Source organism: Oncorhynchus tshawytscha, linkage group LG03 (genome assembly GCF_018296145.1).
Source record: "Oncorhynchus tshawytscha isolate Ot180627B linkage group LG03, Otsh_v2.0, whole genome shotgun sequence".
NCBI lineage: Eukaryota > Metazoa > Chordata > Actinopteri > Salmoniformes > Salmonidae > Oncorhynchus > Oncorhynchus tshawytscha.
The window spans coordinates 6,103,797-6,121,985 of record NC_056431.1 but is presented as its reverse complement, the minus strand read 5'-3'; the positions used below and the strand labels follow the sequence as shown (position 1 = coordinate 6,121,985).

The 18,189-nt window shown below is 45.2% G+C and overlaps 2 protein-coding genes across 2 annotated transcripts; both read left to right on the top strand.

The window, feature by feature from the left end:
• Positions 1-6,359: 6,359 nt before the first annotated feature.
• On the top strand, positions 6,360-10,769 carry LOC112243977 (rho guanine nucleotide exchange factor 5-like; the record flags this gene model as incomplete). Its single annotated transcript, XM_042306456.1, has 11 exons — positions 6,360-6,653; positions 6,824-6,984; positions 7,126-7,278; positions 7,403-7,532; positions 7,609-7,683; positions 7,785-7,874; positions 8,001-8,143; positions 8,308-8,451; positions 8,579-8,649; positions 8,754-8,858; positions 9,026-10,769. Coding segments are annotated over 11 exons (1,509 nt in total), but the record flags the coding sequence as incomplete, so codon positions are not given.
• Positions 10,770-13,181: 2,412 nt separating this feature from the next.
• On the top strand, positions 13,182-15,914 carry LOC112225868 (gamma-aminobutyric acid receptor-associated protein-like 1). Its single transcript, XM_024389970.2, has 5 exons — positions 13,182-13,392; positions 14,397-14,486; positions 14,805-14,883; positions 15,107-15,225; positions 15,463-15,914. The coding sequence occupies exons 2-5, from the start codon at positions 14,397-14,399 to the stop codon at positions 15,526-15,528; spliced, it is 354 nt and encodes a 117-aa protein (XP_024245738.1). The 5' UTR covers positions 13,182-13,392; the 3' UTR covers positions 15,529-15,914.
• The last annotated feature ends 2,275 nt before the right edge of the window (positions 15,915-18,189 follow it).

Sequence of the window (18,189 nt, the reverse complement as noted above, 5' to 3'; positions counted from 1 at the left end):
CTGCTCTGCGTCTACTGCACTACTTCTACTGCTCTACTTCTACTGCACTACCTCTACTGCTCTACTTCTACTGCTCTACTTCTACTGCACTACCTCTTCTGCACTACTTCTACTGCTCTGCCTCTACTGCTCTGCTTCTACTGCTCTACCTCTACTGCTCTACTTCTACTGCTCTACTTCTACTGCACTACTTCTACTGCTCTACTTCTACTGCTCTACTTCTACTGCTCTGCCTCTACTGCTCTGCTTCTACTGCTCTACTTCTACTGCTCTACTTCTACTGCACTACCTCTACTGCTCTACTTCTACTGCTCTACTTCTACTGCACTACTTCTACTGCACTACTTCTACTGCTCTACCTCTACTGCTCTACTTCTACTGCACTACCTCTACTGCTCTACTTCTACTGCTCTGCCTCTACTGCACTACCTCTACTTCTACTGCTCTACTTCTACTGCACTACTTCTACTGCTCTGCCTCTACTGCACTACCTCTACTTCTACTGCTCTACTTCTACTGCACTACTTCTACTGCACTACTTCTACTGCTCTACCTCTACTGCTCTACTTCTACTGCACTACCTCTACTGCTCTACTTCTACTGCTCTGCCTCTACTGCACTACCTCTACTTCTACTGCTCTACTTCTACTGCACTACCTCTACTGCACTACTTCTACTGCTCTACTTCTACTGCTCTGCCTCTACTGCACTACCTCTACTGCACTACTTCTACTGCACTACTTCTACTGCTCTACTTCTACTGCTCTGCCTCTACTGCACTACCTCTACTGCACTACTTCTACTGCTCCACCTCTACTGCACTACTTCTACTGCACTACCTCTACTGCTCTACTTCTACTGCACTACTTCTACTGCTCTACTTCTACTGCTCTACTTCTACTGCACTACCTCTACTGCTCTACTTCTACTGCTCTGCCTCTACTGCACTACCTCTACTGCTCTACTTCTACTGCTCTACTTCTACTGCACTACCTCTACTGCTCTACTTCTACTGCTCTACTTCTACTGCTCTACTTCTACTGCACTACCTCTACTGCTCTACTTCTACTGCACTACCTCTACTGCACTACTTCTACTGCTCTACCTCTACTGCACTACTTCTACTGCTCTACTTCTACTGCACTACCTCCACTGCACTACCTCTACTGCACTACTTCTACTGCACTACCTCTACTGCACTACTTCTACTGCACTACTTCTACTGCTCTACATCTACTGCACTACCTACTTGTACTGTTCTACTTCTACTGCACTACCTCTACTGCATTACTTCTACTGCTCTACTTCTACTGCACTACCTCTACTGCTCTACCTCTACTGCACTACCTCTTCCTCTACTGCTCTACCTCTTCCTCTACTGCACTACCTCTATGTCTTCCTCTACTGCACTACCTCTTCCTCTACTGCTCTACCTCTTCCTCTACTGCTCTACCTCTACTGCACTACCTCTACTACACTACTTCTACTGCTCTACTTCTACTGCTCTACTTCTACTGCACTACCTACTTGTACTGTTCTACTTCTACTGCACTACTTCTACTGCATTACTTCTACTGCTCTACTTCTACTGCACTACCTCTACTGCTCTACCTCTACTGCACTACCTCTTCCTCTACTGCTCTACCTCTTCCTCTACTGCACTACCTCTATGTCTTCCTCTACTGCACTACCTCTTCCTCTACTGCTCTACCTCTTCCTCTACTGCTCTACCTCTACTGCACTACCTCTACTACACTACTTCTACTGCTCTACCTCTACTGCACTACCTTTACTGCACTACTTGTACTGCTCTACTTCTACTGCACTACCTCTACTGCATTACTTCTACTGCTCTACCTCTACTGCATTACCTCTTCCTCTACTGCTCTACCTCTTCCTCTACTGCACTACTTCTACTGCACTACTTCTACTGCACTGCCTCTACTGCACTACTTCTACTGCACTACCTCTACTGCTCTACCTCTACTGCACTACCTCTACATCTTCCTCTACTGCACTACCTCTACCTCTTCCTCTACTGCTCTACCGCACTACTTTTACTGCTCTACCTCTACTGCTCTACCTCCTCCTCTACTGCACTACTTCTACTGCTCTACCTCTTCCTCTACTGCACTACCTCTTCCTCTACTGCACTACCTCTTCCTCTACTGCTCTACCTCTTCCTCTACTGCTCCACCTCTTCCTCTACTGCTCTACCTCTTCCTCTACTGCTCCACCTCTTCCTCTACTTCTACTGCTCTACCTCTTCATCTACTGCTCCACCTCTTCCTCTACTGCACTACCTCTTCCTCTACTGTACTACTTCTACTGCTCTACCTCTACTGCATTACCTCTTCCTCTACTGCTCTACCTCTTCCTCTACTGCACTACTTCTACTGCACTACTTCTACTGCACTGCCTCTACTGCACTACCTCTACTGCTCTACCTCTACTGCACTACCTCTACATCTTCCTCTACTGCACTACCTCTTCCTCTACTGCTCTACCTCTTCCTCTACTGCCCTACCTCTACTGCTCTACCACACTACTTTTACTGCTCTACCTCTTCCTCTACTGCACTACTGCTCTACCTCTTCCTCTACTGCACTACCTCTTCCTCTACTGCACTACCTCTTCCTCTACTGCTCTACCTCTTCCTCTACTGCACTACTTCTACTGCTCTACCTCTTCCTCTACTGCTCCACCTCTTCCTCTACTGCTCTACCTCTTCCTCTACTGCACTACTTCTACTGCGCTACCTCTTCCTCTACTGCACTACCTCTTCCTCTACTGCACTACCTCTTCCTCTACTGCTCTACCTCTTCCTCTACTGCTCTACCTCTTCCTCTACTGCACTACTTCTACTGCTCTACCTCTTCCTCTACTGCTCCACCTCTTCCTCTACTGCTCTACCTCTGCCGCACTATTCTACTGCACTACCTCTTCCTCTACTGCACTACCTCTTCCTCTACTGTACTACTTCTACGGCTCTACCTCTACTTCTACTGCACTACCTCTACTGCACTTCTTCTACTGCTCTGCCTCTTCCTCTACTGCACTACCTCTTCCTCTACTGCACTACCTCTTCCTCTACTGCTCTACTGCACTACCTCTTCCTCTACTGCACTACCTCTTCCTCTACTTCTACTGCTCTACCTCTTCCTCTACTGCTCCACCTCTTCCTCTACTGCACTACCTCTTCCTCTACTGTACTACTTCTACGGCTCTACCTCTACCTCTACTGCACTACCTCTTCCTCTACTGCACTACCTCTTCCTCTACTGCTCTACCTCTTCCTCTACTGCTCCACCTCTTCCTCTACTGCTCTACCTCTGCCGCACTATTCTACTGCACTACCTCTTCCTCTACTGCACTACCTCTTCCTCTACTGTACTACTTCTACGGCTCTACCTCTACTTCTACTGCACTTCTTCTACTGCACTACCTCTTCCTCTACTGCACTACCTCTTCCTCTACTGCTCTACTCCTCTACTGCACTACCTCTTCCTCTACTGCACTACCTCTTCCTCTACTTCTACTGCTCTACCTCTTCCTCTACTGCTCCACCTCTTCCTCTACCTCTTCCTCTACTGTACTACTTCTACGGCTCTACCTCTACTTCTACTGCACTACCTCTACTGCACTTCTTCTACTGCTCTGCCTCTTCCTCTACTTCTACTGCTCTACCTCTTCCTCTACTGTACTACTTCTACGGCTCTACCTCTACTTCTACTGCACTACCTCTTCCTCTACTGCACTACCTCTTCCTCTACTTCTACTGCTCTACCTCTTCCTCTACTGCTCCACCTCTTCCTCTACTGCACTACCTCTTCCTCTACTGTACTACTTCTACGGCTCTACCTCTACTTCTACTGCACTACCTCTACTGCACTTCTTCTACTGCTCTGCCTCTTCCTCTACTGCTCTGCCTCTCTTTTCTCTCCTTCATCCCTGAGGCACTCACATCCACCTTCACACATCCACTTCTCTGAAATGTATTTTATATGTAATAATATGATAGTAATGTTAGTTCAATAGCACCTTTTATGCTACAATGAGCAGAGGGAGCTAGTCTTGTGTTTATGGCTATGTAGGTATGGAATCTGTGAAGGCACATGCATTTCTAGGTTGACTACGCTCCTTGTAATTTGAAATGGAAAAGTCAGTAAAATCAAACAAGATATTTCTACAGACAGATATCATCTGCCAGTGAAGGTACTGCTAAACAAACGTGTCCACAGACAGATATCCTCTGCCAGTGAAGGTACTGCTAAACAAACGTGTCCACAGACAGATATCCTCTGCCAGTGAAGGTACTGCTAAACAAATGTGTCCACAGACAGATATCATCTGCCAGTGAAGGTACTGCTAAACAAACGTGTCCACAGACAGATATCCTCTGCCAGTGAAGGTACTGCTAAACAAACGTGTCCACAGACAGATATCCTCTGCCAGTGAAGGTACTGCTAAACAAATGTGTCCACAGACAGATATCATCTGCCAGTGAAGGTACTGCTAAACAAACGTGTCCACAGACAGATATCATCTGCCAGTGAAGGTACTGTTAAACAAACGTGTCCACAGACAGATATCCTCTGCCAGTGAAGGTACTGTTAAACAAACGTGTCCACAGACAGATATCCTCTGCCAGTGAAGGTACTGTTAAACAAACGTGTCCACAGACAGATATCCTCTGCCAGTGAAGGTACTGCTAAACAAACGTGTCCACAGACAGATATCCTCTGCCAGTGAAGGTACTGTTAAACAAACGTGTCCACAGACAGATATCATCTGCCAGTGAAGGTACTGTTAAACAAACGTGTCCACAGACAGATATCCTCTGCCAGTGAAGGTACTGTTAAACAAACGTGTCCACAGACAGATATCCTCTGCCAGTGAAGGTACTGTTAAACAAACGTGTCCACAGACAGATATCCTCTGCCAGTGAAGGTACTGTTAAACAAACGTGTCCACAGACAGATATCCTCTGCCAGTGAAGGTACTGCTAAACAAACGTGTCCACAGACAGATATCATCTGCCAGTGAAGGTACTGTTAAACAAACGTGTCCACAGACAGATATCATCTGCCAGTGAAGGTACTGCGTGTCCACAGACAGATATCATCTGCCAGTGAAACTGCTAAACAAACGTGTCCACAGACAGATATCATCTGCCAGTGAAGGTACTGCTAAACAAACGTGTCCAGACAGACAGATACGTGTTCACAGACAGATATCATCTGCCAGTGAAGGTCTGCTAAACAAAGTGTCCACAGACAGATATCCTCTGCCAGTGAAGGTAAACAAACGTGTCCACAGACAGATATCCTCTGCCAGTGAAGGTACTGTTAAACAAACGTGTCCACAGACAGATATCCTCTGCCAGTGAAGGTACTGCTAAACAAACGTGTCCACAGACAGATATCCTCTGCCAGTGAAGGTACTGTTAAACAAACGTGTCCACAGACAGATATCCTCTGCCAGTGAAGGTACTGTTAAACAAACGTGTCCACAGACAGATATCCTCTGCCAGTGAAGGTACTGTTAAACAAACGTGTCCACAGACAGATTGAATCTGAGACTAGATATGACTGTATAGCAGTGTACTATGAGTCCCAAGACAGACTTCTTCCTGTGAATGGCTTAATCATGTATACAGTGTGTGCTTGATCCCTTTCTGTATTTTCCCAGATTGTTTTTCCAGCTCAAACATGTCGTAGGTTTCTTCCATGGAACCTAAACTGTAGGATTTCATTTTCAGTTCTACTTTCCAACCCAATCGTTTAAACATACCAACATGGCAGCAGGTTTGCAGGTCTATGAGTCATGGTGAAATTGCATGAAATGGGGAAGTCGTGTGTGTGTGTGTGTGTGCGTGTGTGCGTGTGTGCGTGCGTGTGTGCGTGCGCTCCAGGGCCACAGGCAGGTTTGTGCAGGTATTCATATCCCTTAACGCCAATTAATATCAACTGTTGCTGCTACAGCATGGCATTCCAAGAAGTGTAAAATGCAAACCATACACTCTGGCTAACCCACTTCTCTGTCTCTCTCTACCTTTCCCTCTCTTGATATTTCTCCCCCTAACTCTGTTTTTCTTCTTACTGTCTTCCACTTTCTCCTTTGCTTTCTTTCTCTGCCTCTCTCTCACTTGTCTTCTTCATCAACACCCATTCTGTCCCTGTCTAACTTTTCTCTCTCTCTTACTCTCGTCACCTCTCTTTGCCTCCCCTCCTTTCTCTCTCTTCCCTCTCCCCTCCTCTCCCTCCCCCCCTCTCAGATTCCCAGCTCTACCAGGAGTACAGTGAGACAGCTCAGAACAGGGAGATCCTCAGTCAGTCTTGCTCTGACGCCCTCTCCATCTACGAGGGGCTCCCTGTCCCCCTGACCCCCTCGCTCCCTCCGGCTCGCAGGCCCTTACCCTGTCTCCCCCAGTCATCCACCCCCACTCTCTGTCCCACTCTGGCTCTACCTCCAGTGGCACCAGTGCCAAGTTCCTACCCGTACCACAGCCACCCCAGCCCCCGGCCAGGCCTTCCTCTCCCCGCCTCTCCATCTCCCTCACCCAGTCCCCCAGCCTGTGGCAAGAGATCCCTGAGGTCAGGAACAGTGCTGTGTTTGGGGAGCTGACTAACGACCAGAGACGCCTGCAGGAGGTAAACAAAAACAAACAGTTGACCCTTCAACCAGCGATGTGGATGATGACATTTGCCAGGGGCCTAGTAGCTAATGTTGATTTCCTAGAGCCTGGATCTATGGGTCCTTGGGGTAGTTGGTACAGTGCCTGTAATCTCCCCCTCTCCTCTTCCTTTCTTCTTCCTGTCAGGTGCAGTTTGAGGTTGTAACTTCAGAAGCGTCGTACTGTCGTAGTCTGGATATTGTGGTGGATCACTTTGTCAAGTCTAAGCAGCTCGGGGAGCTGTTGACTACTCAGGACAGGAGCTGGCTGTTCTCCAGGCTGGCTGATGTCCGAGCCATCAGCCACAGGTGAGAGGACTGGGACTTATTTGTTTGTTCCTCAAACTAGCAAACCCACAGGCTGAATGTCATTGGCCTCTCTATGCCTCTTTATCTTGTTTCTGTCAACGTTTACCTCGTAGTCTTTCTCTGTATTTGTTGTTCTCGTAGTTTTCTGTCGAAGCTGGAAGAGAGGGTAGAATCTGATATGATGCACTTCACCGTGTGTGACATCATCGTTCGCCACTGTCAACGCTTCAAGAAGGTCTACGTGCCCTACCTCACCAACCAATCATATCAGGATGCCACTTACCAGAGACTCATGTGAGTCCTCCCCCAGGGTTCACTGACTGGACAGACTCTTTCCGACACTTTGTATTACTGCACATTTATATGTGTTTACGTTGACTTACAAACAGCACCTTCTTTCTCTCTGTCTGCCTTGCAGGGATGAGAACCAAGGGTTCAGGCGGGTAGTGGAGAAGTTGGAACGCAGTCCAGTGTGTCAGCGTCTTCCTCTTCGCTCCTTCCTCATCCTCCCCTTCCAGAGGATCACACGAATCAAACTCCTTGTGCAGGTGTGTTTGTGTGACTGTGTGTATGTTTTAAGTGCACAATCGAAGTATGTGACTCCATACTCCTTTTTTGCCCCAGAACATTGTGAAGAGAACAGCCCAAGGCACAGAGGAGGAGGTCCAGGCCATCAAAGCTATGAAGCTACTGGAGAGGGTATGTTACACCCCCCCCCCCTCCTTCTGGTGGTGCACTGTTACATGATGTAGCCAAGAGATAACTGTTAACCATCTCTCTTCTCTCCCTCTGTCCTTCAGTTGATCCAGGAGAGCAATGACAGTATTACTCAGATGAAGAGCATTGAGTCGCTTGTCTCTCTCAGTGCCAGAGTGGACTTTGAATGCAGGGTGTGTAATAAACTACATCTCCCACGATCCCCTGCTTTACATGCTGTCCCTTGAACATGTGTTGAACTGATCACAATAAAAAGTTACAATACAAGTACAAGTTTAACCTATGTGTGTGTGTTGTAGACTCTCCCCCTGGTCAGTCAGTCTCGTAGGCTGGTGAGAGAGGGGCCGGTGACTGAGATGATGGATTTCTCTCTGAAGGAGACAGAGAGGAGTGTCTACCTTCACCTCTTCAATGACTACCTGCTGCTGTCGCTGAACAAAGAGTGAGTCCCTTCAGACAAACACACTCACACAAAAAAACAAAGCAAACCAAGCATTAGGAAATCTAGACTGATAGGACTTTCTATTGACGTTGAAGTTTTTAATGTTCTCATCATTGGGCATTATTTACTCTCCACTCCTCTCCTCTGCTCCTCCCTCGCTCTAGAGGGGGCAGGTTCACGGTGATAGACCATGCTCCAGTGTCAGAACTGCGAGCTGAGAACTGTCGGGTCAAACTGCACTCTCTAGAGAAGAACCTTTTCCGCCTCCACCTTAACAAGAAAGCCCTGCTACTTAGCACCGACACACAGTAAGACAGAGAGGGTTGTGTGTGTGTGAGAGTGTGCCTGTGTGTGTGTTACAAATAATGAGAGTAATTTAATCCACAGGTGTGTGTTATTGTGTGTAAAAAAGTGTGTTTTCTTGTGATCTTTCAGAGGTGATAAACTGCGTTGGATCTCAGCGGTCTCCAGACCCCATCCTGTTATTGACTACTCTGCAGAACAAGGTGGGTTGAAAATTGCTATATTGCCATCGAGCCTAGCATGGCCAGACAATGGGGACATCTTGACCCTGTTGTATTTGACCTCTGACCCTCTCTCCCACTCACAGACTTCACACAGATGCAGTGCGTCCGAGCCTTCGTTGCCCACCAACCAGATGAGCTGTCCCTGGAGAAGGCTGAGGTCATTCTCGTCCACCAGCAGAGCAGCGACGGTAAGGAAGACAGAACCACTCACTTCCTGATTGGTTGTGGCAATACACATCTCCATACCTCAGCATTATTGAGTGCTTAAAATGTGTTGCTTTTTTAGTTGCTTTTTGTTAAATCTCTTTCCCTTCTGTCCCTCCTCTTTCCTCTCCCCCTATCTGTCATTCCTCAGGTTGGGTGGAGGGGACCAGGCTGTCAGACAGACACAGAGGATGGACTCCTGAGTCCCATTTGGAAACCATAGCCAGCCTCAGGGTCCGACAGCGCAACCTGCTGGATGCTCTAAAGATTACCACAGCCACGGCTGCAGTATGACAAACCATCCACTGTCTGACTGCGCTGGGGGAATCCTAGTCACTGTGTATCAATGTGGTGGAGTTACTGTGGACCTGTGGATTTGGACAGTGGATGAAACATAGTGTTTCAGACTGGAGTTGTCCTTCCCGGCCTCAGCCTGCTTATTGGGGATGAACGGCAAGGGGATGAATGGCTTTAGAGGGGGTGCCTTAGATGGGGGTGCCTTAGAGAGAGGCACTGGACTGACATGAATACCTTTAACACTTACAGGAGTGTCAACGTAAATTATTGGAAGAGTTTTGGAGGTATCTGTGAGTGTCTAGGGTAGCCTTGTAAATCAAACCTTGCGAATGAATGCCGATTGACTGTTACAGGATCTATTGGAAGTCAGCCATCTAAGAACATCAGTGGATTGAGGACCTGTGGCCCCGGAGAAGGACAGAAGTTTCTCCATAACTACTTTACTTGGGGACTTTAAAAAGACATGGTATGGGGCCTCCCGAGTGGCACAGCGGTCTAAGGCCACTACAGGTCACTACAGACCTGGGTTCGATCCCAGGCTCTGTCACAGCCGGCCACGACCCAGGAGACCCATGAGGCGGCATACAATTGGCCCAGCGTCGTCCGGGTTAGGGGAAGGTTTGGCCGGCTGGGATGTCCTCGTCCCATTGTGCTCTAGTGACTCTTGCACGCTGACTTCGTTTGCCAATTGTACAGTGTTTCCTCCACATTGGCTGGCTTCTGGGTTAAGCAAGCAGTTTTGGAAGACGCCTGGCTCTCGACCTTCACCTCTCCCGAGTCCGTACAGGAGTTGCAGCGATGAGACAAGACTGTAACTACCAATTGGATATCATGAAAAAGGGGTAAAAAGTACAAAAATAAGACATGGTATGATACACCATGGCAGTGTTTTGCAATAGAGGTTATTGTATTTGAACAAAATGTTTCTACATATTCAGGGAAATGTATCATTTGTGTATATTACAAAGATTTTCATAAATCACTTTTATGGGGGGTACTTATTTGCTGACGGCTCAAATTGAATAGTTCCGCTGCTCTATGTTCACTACATACTTCAGTATAAGACTGCCGTCGTTTGTGGTGATGTTTAAATGAGGGGTGTTGTACAAAACAAATTAATCAGCGACTTGATCATCTTTAACCAATCAGAGTATCAAAGACAATGACAAATGTTTTAAACGCCGCTTTACGTGTGCTCTGGATCTGGCCCAACCCATTGGTTTCTGGGACCAATCAGAACGGTTAGAATGTGTTTGCTTTCTAGAAATTGTCAGGGAGGTACTCAGATTCAGATCCGGAGAAGACACTAATGTCTGTGGACATGGCGTAGCATTTGGCTGGAGCAAAGAGTTTGAGTAGCCAGGCAAGGATACTTAATCCCATTTGAGATACAGAAGACTATGAGATAAAGAGAGTTTGCATGCACATTGTTAAGAATGTTGAAAGGGCTGTAAGTGGAATACATTTCCAGGACTGTGCATGTAGCCTACACAATTTGATTTTATGAAAAAGAGGTGCAATGATCAAAATAAGCAGTTCTGTCTGTGTTGAGGAGACGGAGAAAGTATGCTTTGGAAATAAATGACGATACTCATGAATATTACTTGTCCTCCACCTGTAAATCAATGTAGGCTTATGTGAAATACATTTTTCCCTTTCTGACTTTTGTTTTTGATAGCAAATAGTGAAATTGGAACAGCAGGAGAACTTGGCCTACGCCACGGACTTTAGGGCTAAAATCAATCGTAGACCCTGGTCAAAGGACTGAACACTACGTTTACAGCCCTTCTTCTTCTATGAGGCTTAACGGCGGGTGGCATCCAATTTGTTGCATTACCGCCACCTACTAGACTGGAGTACAACTCCCTTATACTTTGCTTGAAAAATAAAAATGTACTAATTAAATCTAACACTACACTCACTAACAACTCACTCATTTCAAAATGATAAATTGTGTTGGATCTCAGCTGTCTCCAGGCCCCATCCTGTTATTGACTACTCTGCAGAACAAGGTGGGTTGAAAATTGCTATATTGCCATCCAGCCTAGCATGGCCAGACAATGGGGACATCTTGACCCTGCTGTATTTGACCTCTGACCCTCTCTCCCACTCAGACTTCACACAGACGCAGTGTATCCGAGCCTTCGTTGCCCACCAACCAGATGAGCTGTCCCTGGAGAAGCCTGAGGTCATTATCGTCCACCAGCAGAGCCGCGACGGTAAGGAAGACAGAACCACCCACTTCCTGATTGGTTGTGGGAATACACAACATCTCCATACCTCAGTCTTATTGTGTTGCTTTTTTCCCCAACACTACACTCACTAACAGTTCACTAATTTCAAAATTATATCAAATAAAATTGACACCCACCTACTCCACTAATTACATTTATTAATTCCTACCTCATGCCATCGTCATGAAAGGATGGGGCATTACCACTTAACACATCCTGTAACTCTTCTGATGTCAAACCTTGCACACCCAATTACCTCTCTGCAGCTGCCACCACAACCTCAATTTTCTGGGACTTACATTCCATCCCTGCAGTACAGTTGATAACCATTGCTATAAATGCTAAAAATCCAATCTTACTGAAATGTATTTAACTTGTTGGCCTATCCCCCTGTACTGGTATATCTCTAGTACTCTCACCACTCCTCCCCCTTAACCCATCTTCCTCTACTTTCTTCACTGCCTCAGCATATAACAACTTCTGCACTACTCTAACCCTGGAAACCTCAACCTGCCTCTATCAAATGGGACATTTCTGATCCCCAGCCCAATGGGCACCCCTACAATTAACACATACCACTACTTTCCCCAATGCTACACATTCCTTTGTCTCATGCCCTTCAGCTCATTTTTCCACACCTTGGACCCTCCCTCCTACACACTGCTGCCACATGCCCATAAGCTTGACACCTGTAACATTGTAATGTATTATGCACATACGCTTGCACAGGATAACTAACTTCACCATTTCGAGCAAAGACTCGTCTTCAAAACTCAAAGGAACAGACAATGACTCTGTTTCCCCACTCTTGCCAACCTGTCTGCGTCGCATCAAATGACGAGCATCCCATACACCGGAAATCTTTCCCCTCAAGCTGGTCAACTTTTACATTTACTGCTACCCCAGGAATCACTCCTTTCATTGGTGCCCTTTTCTTGAGAGTTAAACAATTCACTTTTCTTGCTCTCATTTGTTTTATTCCGAGCGCATTTCCCCTCTGACCAACAGAAACACAAACAATTATCACTAGACCACTTCTGGTTACCCTCACCGATTCCACATTACCCAACTCTTTTTTTCAACCACTGTTAAACCACAAATGGATCTGCCAAAAGGAAAGAGTCCACTTTTTCCATAAACTTCACTCCTGTCCCAAACTCCTATTTTTCCTGATCCTTTGTGCATACTTCGGTCTCTGATAACTTCACCACACTTACAACCTCCGATACTTCACCCTCATTCCCTTCCATTTCTCCTCCAGTTTTCAGCTCCCTCTGCTTACACTTTCTACCATTCTTTAACAAACAATCTCCCTTTTCCCCACCATTTTTATCCGACTCAAGCTCACCCTCCTCTCCCTCTCTTTTTCCCTCCATTCCTCCGCCGTATTCCAAGTATACGTCTCCTTATGATAATACTGCACTACTCCTGACAACCATGTTGTTCTTGCTTTCTCTAGGGACTCCATTTCCACTGAAAGAGTTCGCTTCGATCCGTTTACAGCTCTGACTTAGGGTGTACTTTTTACAGGACAGAATGCATCGTCTGGCACGTAGAGGAAACAGCGCCTGGCCCAGTTTTCCAACAATTTAATTGGTTGACTAAAACGTAATTCAAGCAAAAACCGAGTCAGGGAGGTGGGAAACAGCACTATTACTCCAATGGGAGCATTGTAAACAAACATGAACGCCGTCCCCCAACTCTGCCCCAGTGGTTAAAAACGTTGTCCATCAACGCGAAGGACGTTCGTTGGTCTAAATAACTCAAATTGGGCGTGACGGTATTTGTTGTTGTTTCTGGGGCAAGAAGTAGCTAGCTGGTTAGAACAGTCGGCTATTTAAGAATATATTTCGTTTAAATAATTTAAGCCAAAATAACTGTTCGTCGTGCTCATTATATGATAGCGTTGGTTACGTGAAGAGTCGGTGGGAAAGATCGGTGTGGAATTTTCACTTGTATTTGTTTTTATTACGTTTTTCCAAAGAAGGTGAGTGTCTTGACTGTTTAATATTCCTTGTCTTCGCTTTGACATCGTGCAGCATATTCCTCAATCTCGCAAAAATATCTCATTGGCTTCGTTGGCAGGTATTGGCTCTCTTTTGGATGCCATTGTGAATACGTTTTTCATCCAGCGATAAGGATTCGCCATAACATCCGCTTGCAACATAAACTAGCTATTGGAGGCAGCTGACGTTAACCTTCGCCTATTCCGCTGACCAAGCCCAAAACTGTAAATAATGACGTGGCTACCTTGCCATTGTCTGAAAAACCACAACAGTAGGCTACTGTAGTTGGCTGTGATAGAAACAGGACTATGCAGAATTCAACCTGTAGCTATTATGATAATACATTTTTAGCTAACGTTACCTTGGCAATCACATGATGTTTGTAAATAAGCTATGTAGCTAATTAATGTATCCACTAGAAAGCAAGCCAGTGTGTTCACGTAATGTAGACTAAATTGTACAATTTCATATCTAATCTCAATATTTAGTTTACCAACAAGAGCAAATATAAGACTATATATGGATATCACATTTATAAAGTTGAAAGAAAATAGAGAAACGTTATAAACATTGTAGGCCCGTCTACATACAATACATTATTTAAATGATTGAGTTGTCAAGACCTAATAAAATAGCCTATGACTCTCCCTGACGAGTTTGCTTTTGTGTACCTGATCCATTATGTCATCATGGTCATGTGTACCTTCATATCAAGACAGGGTGGTGATTACAGCTGATAAGTGTCTCCAGTCTTCACACATACAGTCAGAGCTGGCTAGGCTATATTTTACTTTTAAATTGACTATACACATTAGAATAGGTGTTGTTTTAAGAACATCAATTAACATATTTTATATGGCATTATTATATGCACAACTGCAAATAACAACAATATACACATACAGTGGTGTTGCAATGATAACGGTACATATGATGTATTATCAAATGTTAACCACTGTTGACCCGTCCCTGTGTGTCTCTGTAGATGGACAGTCAGTACCAGCGCTCTGTACCACTGGAGGTGAGGAGGGCAGAGGGTGAGAGGGTGCGAGCCAAGCATCCTGACAAGATACCGGTGAGTGTGAACAGAATAAATGCCAGTAGTGTTGAATAGCTTCCTCTCCTTAACTCCTTTCTCTTATGACCATTGGCCACTGATCTGAAAGGACATCACACTCATGTGATTGTGAATTCATTTTCAGGGCCTAAAAACCCTGTCCATCCTTTTTATCAGCTGATAAGTGATCCTGGCATAGGATGAAGGGAAAGGAAGCTAGTAAGGTATTATTAAGGTCAGATAGGTTACATGCCAAGATTCTTGGCTCCAGTTGAATGGGACATGATGGTGCAGTGTGTAATTACTGACCAAGTACTGTGTTCCCTCCTAAACCAGATCATTGTGGAGAGGGCTGCCAGGTCAAGAGCTCCTGACCTGGACAAGAAGAAGTACCTCGTACCCTCTGACCTCACAGGTGAAACTGACGAGATGTCTGTCTTTCTCACAATTATTAACTCTCTCCCAACTCATGACCTTGTTCTCACCCTCTTCCCTTCCCTCTCTTCCTTCTCTCCACCTTCCCTATTTTCTCCACTATAGCGCCACTCTTCCTCTTCTTTTGAAATGAAAGTCTATATAATGTGTTAGTTTTGTTCTGTAAGTCTCTGCCTGAGCATCTCTCTATTTTTCTCTCTCAGTGGGTCAACTGTGCTTCCTGATCCGACAGCGTGTGTCTATGAGACCTGAGGAGGCTCTCTTCTTTTTCGTCAACAACTCCCTTCCCCCATCCAGTTCTCCTCTCTCTGCTGTCTATGAGGTAAACACACACTGACACACCTTGTATCCTACCCCCGTGACCCCCTAACGCCAGATCCAGATGCCAGGCATTCCCTCACTATCAGTGACACAACTCCATTACATTGAGATTGTGTTACGTGGGTTTTGCCTATGTTATAAACAATTACAATATCATGTTTTATTCAGTTATTATCAACAGTTCTGCTTTTTCCATTTTAAATCCTTATTTCCCTCCCTGTCCCCCGGTCCCTCACAGGAGCACCATGAAGAGGACCTGTTCCTATACATGACTTACAGTAACGAGAGTGTCTACGGTGCCTGAGACGGGACAAAAAGGAGGAAAGAGAGAGAAAGACAGGAGATGAAGAGAGCTCTTTGTAATATTTCACTATTTAGGAGATGGCTGTGGGGAGGACAGTTAGTGGGTAAGGTTTTTGTAAATTTTGTCAGTATTTTTGGGGTGATTATATTCTGTGTCAGTATACTCTAAACCATGGTAAGCCATTCTGAATTTGAAAAATAACGGGGTAGTTGGAAATAGGGGGAGTGAAAAAGAGATTTCAGTAAAAGAATAGTGTTAAGTGGAAAGCTCTTGATTTCCATATTTTTTCTCAGCCAGTCATCTGTATTTAATGCAAATTGTATTTTTTTGTAAATTAATATCATGAGTTTTTGTGGAAAATAAAATAAAAAATGCATGGTTTGTTAGTTCTGCAGTTTGTCATTGAATTTTTTTATTTTATTCAAGCAAGTTTGTTTGTGCATATGTGTTTTCACATCATAATATCACTTCACAAACTGTCCCCATCTCATCCCATCTCAAGTTGTGAACGTAAGACATGTAATTGTCTTTTACAGAAGTTCTAAGATGTTACATTTGGATATACTGTGCAATTCATTTTGTCAAAATCTCATTTTTCAAATAAATTGCTGACAATTTGGCGAATGGGAATGACGAATCATCTTTTATTTAAAAAAAAGAGTGAGTGAGCCAAATATAAATCAGTGAGGAAGTGTAACTTGTAAATGACAGGAGGGATCACTTTGCACATGGTTATTTTGTATTCAAGTGACACTAGCTACAGAGACTAAGGGGGATAATTTAAATAGACATATTTGGTTTGTGTGTGGGAGACTTGCTACACAGGTAACCTTCTGGAGTTTTTGCTGAACAGGCTTATAGGCTTTCCAGGGAAATAGAAAGTTCGAGACCCAGACAGAAAACGAGAGAATCATGGAGATACAAGAAACCCCCGAGAGGAGGAAAGAGTCGTGGAAGTGGACGAGAGTCAGAGAATGCTGGAGACCTCAGGTAAAGAAAGAGAACATCTTCATCACCAAACTTCAGCTACTGGGGTAAATTTGCACCACTTTCCTCGGAATACATCAGCATATTTTCATTTCTCTTACTGTAGGTTTAATCCTTAAAAAAAATGTCTTAGGCTATATGCAATTTTTTGTTGTGTTCTGAGTGTCACGCCTTGGTCTTAGTATTTTGTGTTTTCTTTAATTATTTGTTCAGGCCAGGGTGTGACATGGGTTTATTGTGTTGTTGTATTGGGTTTTTTGTAGGCATTGGGATTGTGGCTGATTAGGGGTGTGTCTAGCATAGGCTTGGCTGCCTGAGGCGGTTCTCAATCAGAGTCAGGTGATTCTCGTTGTCTCTGATTGGGAACCATATTTAGGTAGCCTGGGTTTTACTGTGTATTTTGTGGGTGATTGCTCCTGTCTTTGTGTTTGCACCAGATAGGGCTGTTTAGGTTTTCACATTACGTTTATTGTTTTTTTGTAAGTTCGTGTTTCTTTATTATTTAATAAACATGGATTGCAATAGCCACGCTGGATTTTGGTCCGATCCTTGCTACACCTCTTCGTCAGAGGAGGAGATAGAAGAAAGCCGTTACAGAATCACCCACCACACCCGGACCGAGCGGCGTGGTAACAGGCAGCGACAGCAGGAGCAGCGAAAGGAGGAATGGACATGGGAGGACGTTATGGACAGCAGGAGTATGGAGTATACGACTTGGGAGGAAATAGACAGGTGGGCGGTCGACCCAGAGAGAGTGCCGGAGCCCGCCTGGGATTCGCTGGAGCAGTGCGAAGAGGGCTATAGGAGAATGGAGTCGAAGAGAAAGACACGGCGGCGCAGAAAGAAACCCGAAAGTCAGCCCCAAGAATTTATTGGGGGGGGGGGCTCAGGGAGAGAGTGGCAGAGTCAGGAGTCAGACCTGAGCCAACTCTCCCTGTTAATCGTGAGGAGCAGCGATCAAAGGACTTCTGGACTTGGGAAGAGATATTGGACGGTAAAGGACCCTGGGCTCAGCCTGGTGAATATCGACGCCCCAAAGATGGGTTTATTGTGTTGTCGTATTGGGGGTTTTGTAGGCATTGGGATTGTGGCTGATTAGGGGTGTGTCTAGCATAGGCTTGGCTGCCTGAGGCGGTTCTCAATCAGAGTCAGGTGATTCTAGTTGTCTCTGATTGGGAACCATATTTAGGTAGCCTGGGTTTTACTGTGTATTTTGTGGGTGATTGTTCCTGTCTTTGTGTTTGCACCAGATAGGGCTGTTTCGGTTTTCACATTACGTTTATTGTTTTTGTAAGTTCGTGTTTCTTTATTATTTAATAAACATGGATTGCAATAGCCACGCTGGATTTTGGTCCGATCCTTGCTACACCTCTTCGTCAGAGGAGGAGATAGAAGAAAGCCGTTACACTGAGATGATTAATTTGGTCCTAAGCTTCCACATATTTGTGTGTCTGCATGTCTGTCAGTCGAGGAAGCTGAATCTACAGTCTACTCCAAACTGAAGAGTTCATCTGAGGACATTTATGCTGAAGTTTCTCCTGGCCAGCCCTGTGCCAAAGACAGACCAGGTACATCAGATACAGGTGGCTACAGCACAGTTATTATATTATTCATCAAATTTGATCAATTAAATACATTTTATAAATCCCTTTTTTACATAAGCAAATGTCACAA

Coding starts and splice junctions, on each gene's coding strand:
- LOC112225868 (XM_024389970.2), top strand. CDS start 14,397: ATGGACAGTCAGTACCAGCGCTCTGTACCACTGGAGGTGAGGAGGGCA. Junction 14,884..15,106: donor CGTACCCTCTGACCTCACAG/GTGAAACTGACG, acceptor TTTCTCTCTCAG/TGGGTCAACTGTGCTTCCTG. Junction 15,226..15,462: donor CTCTCTCTGCTGTCTATGAG/GTAAACACACAC, acceptor GGTCCCTCACAG/GAGCACCATGAAGAGGACCT.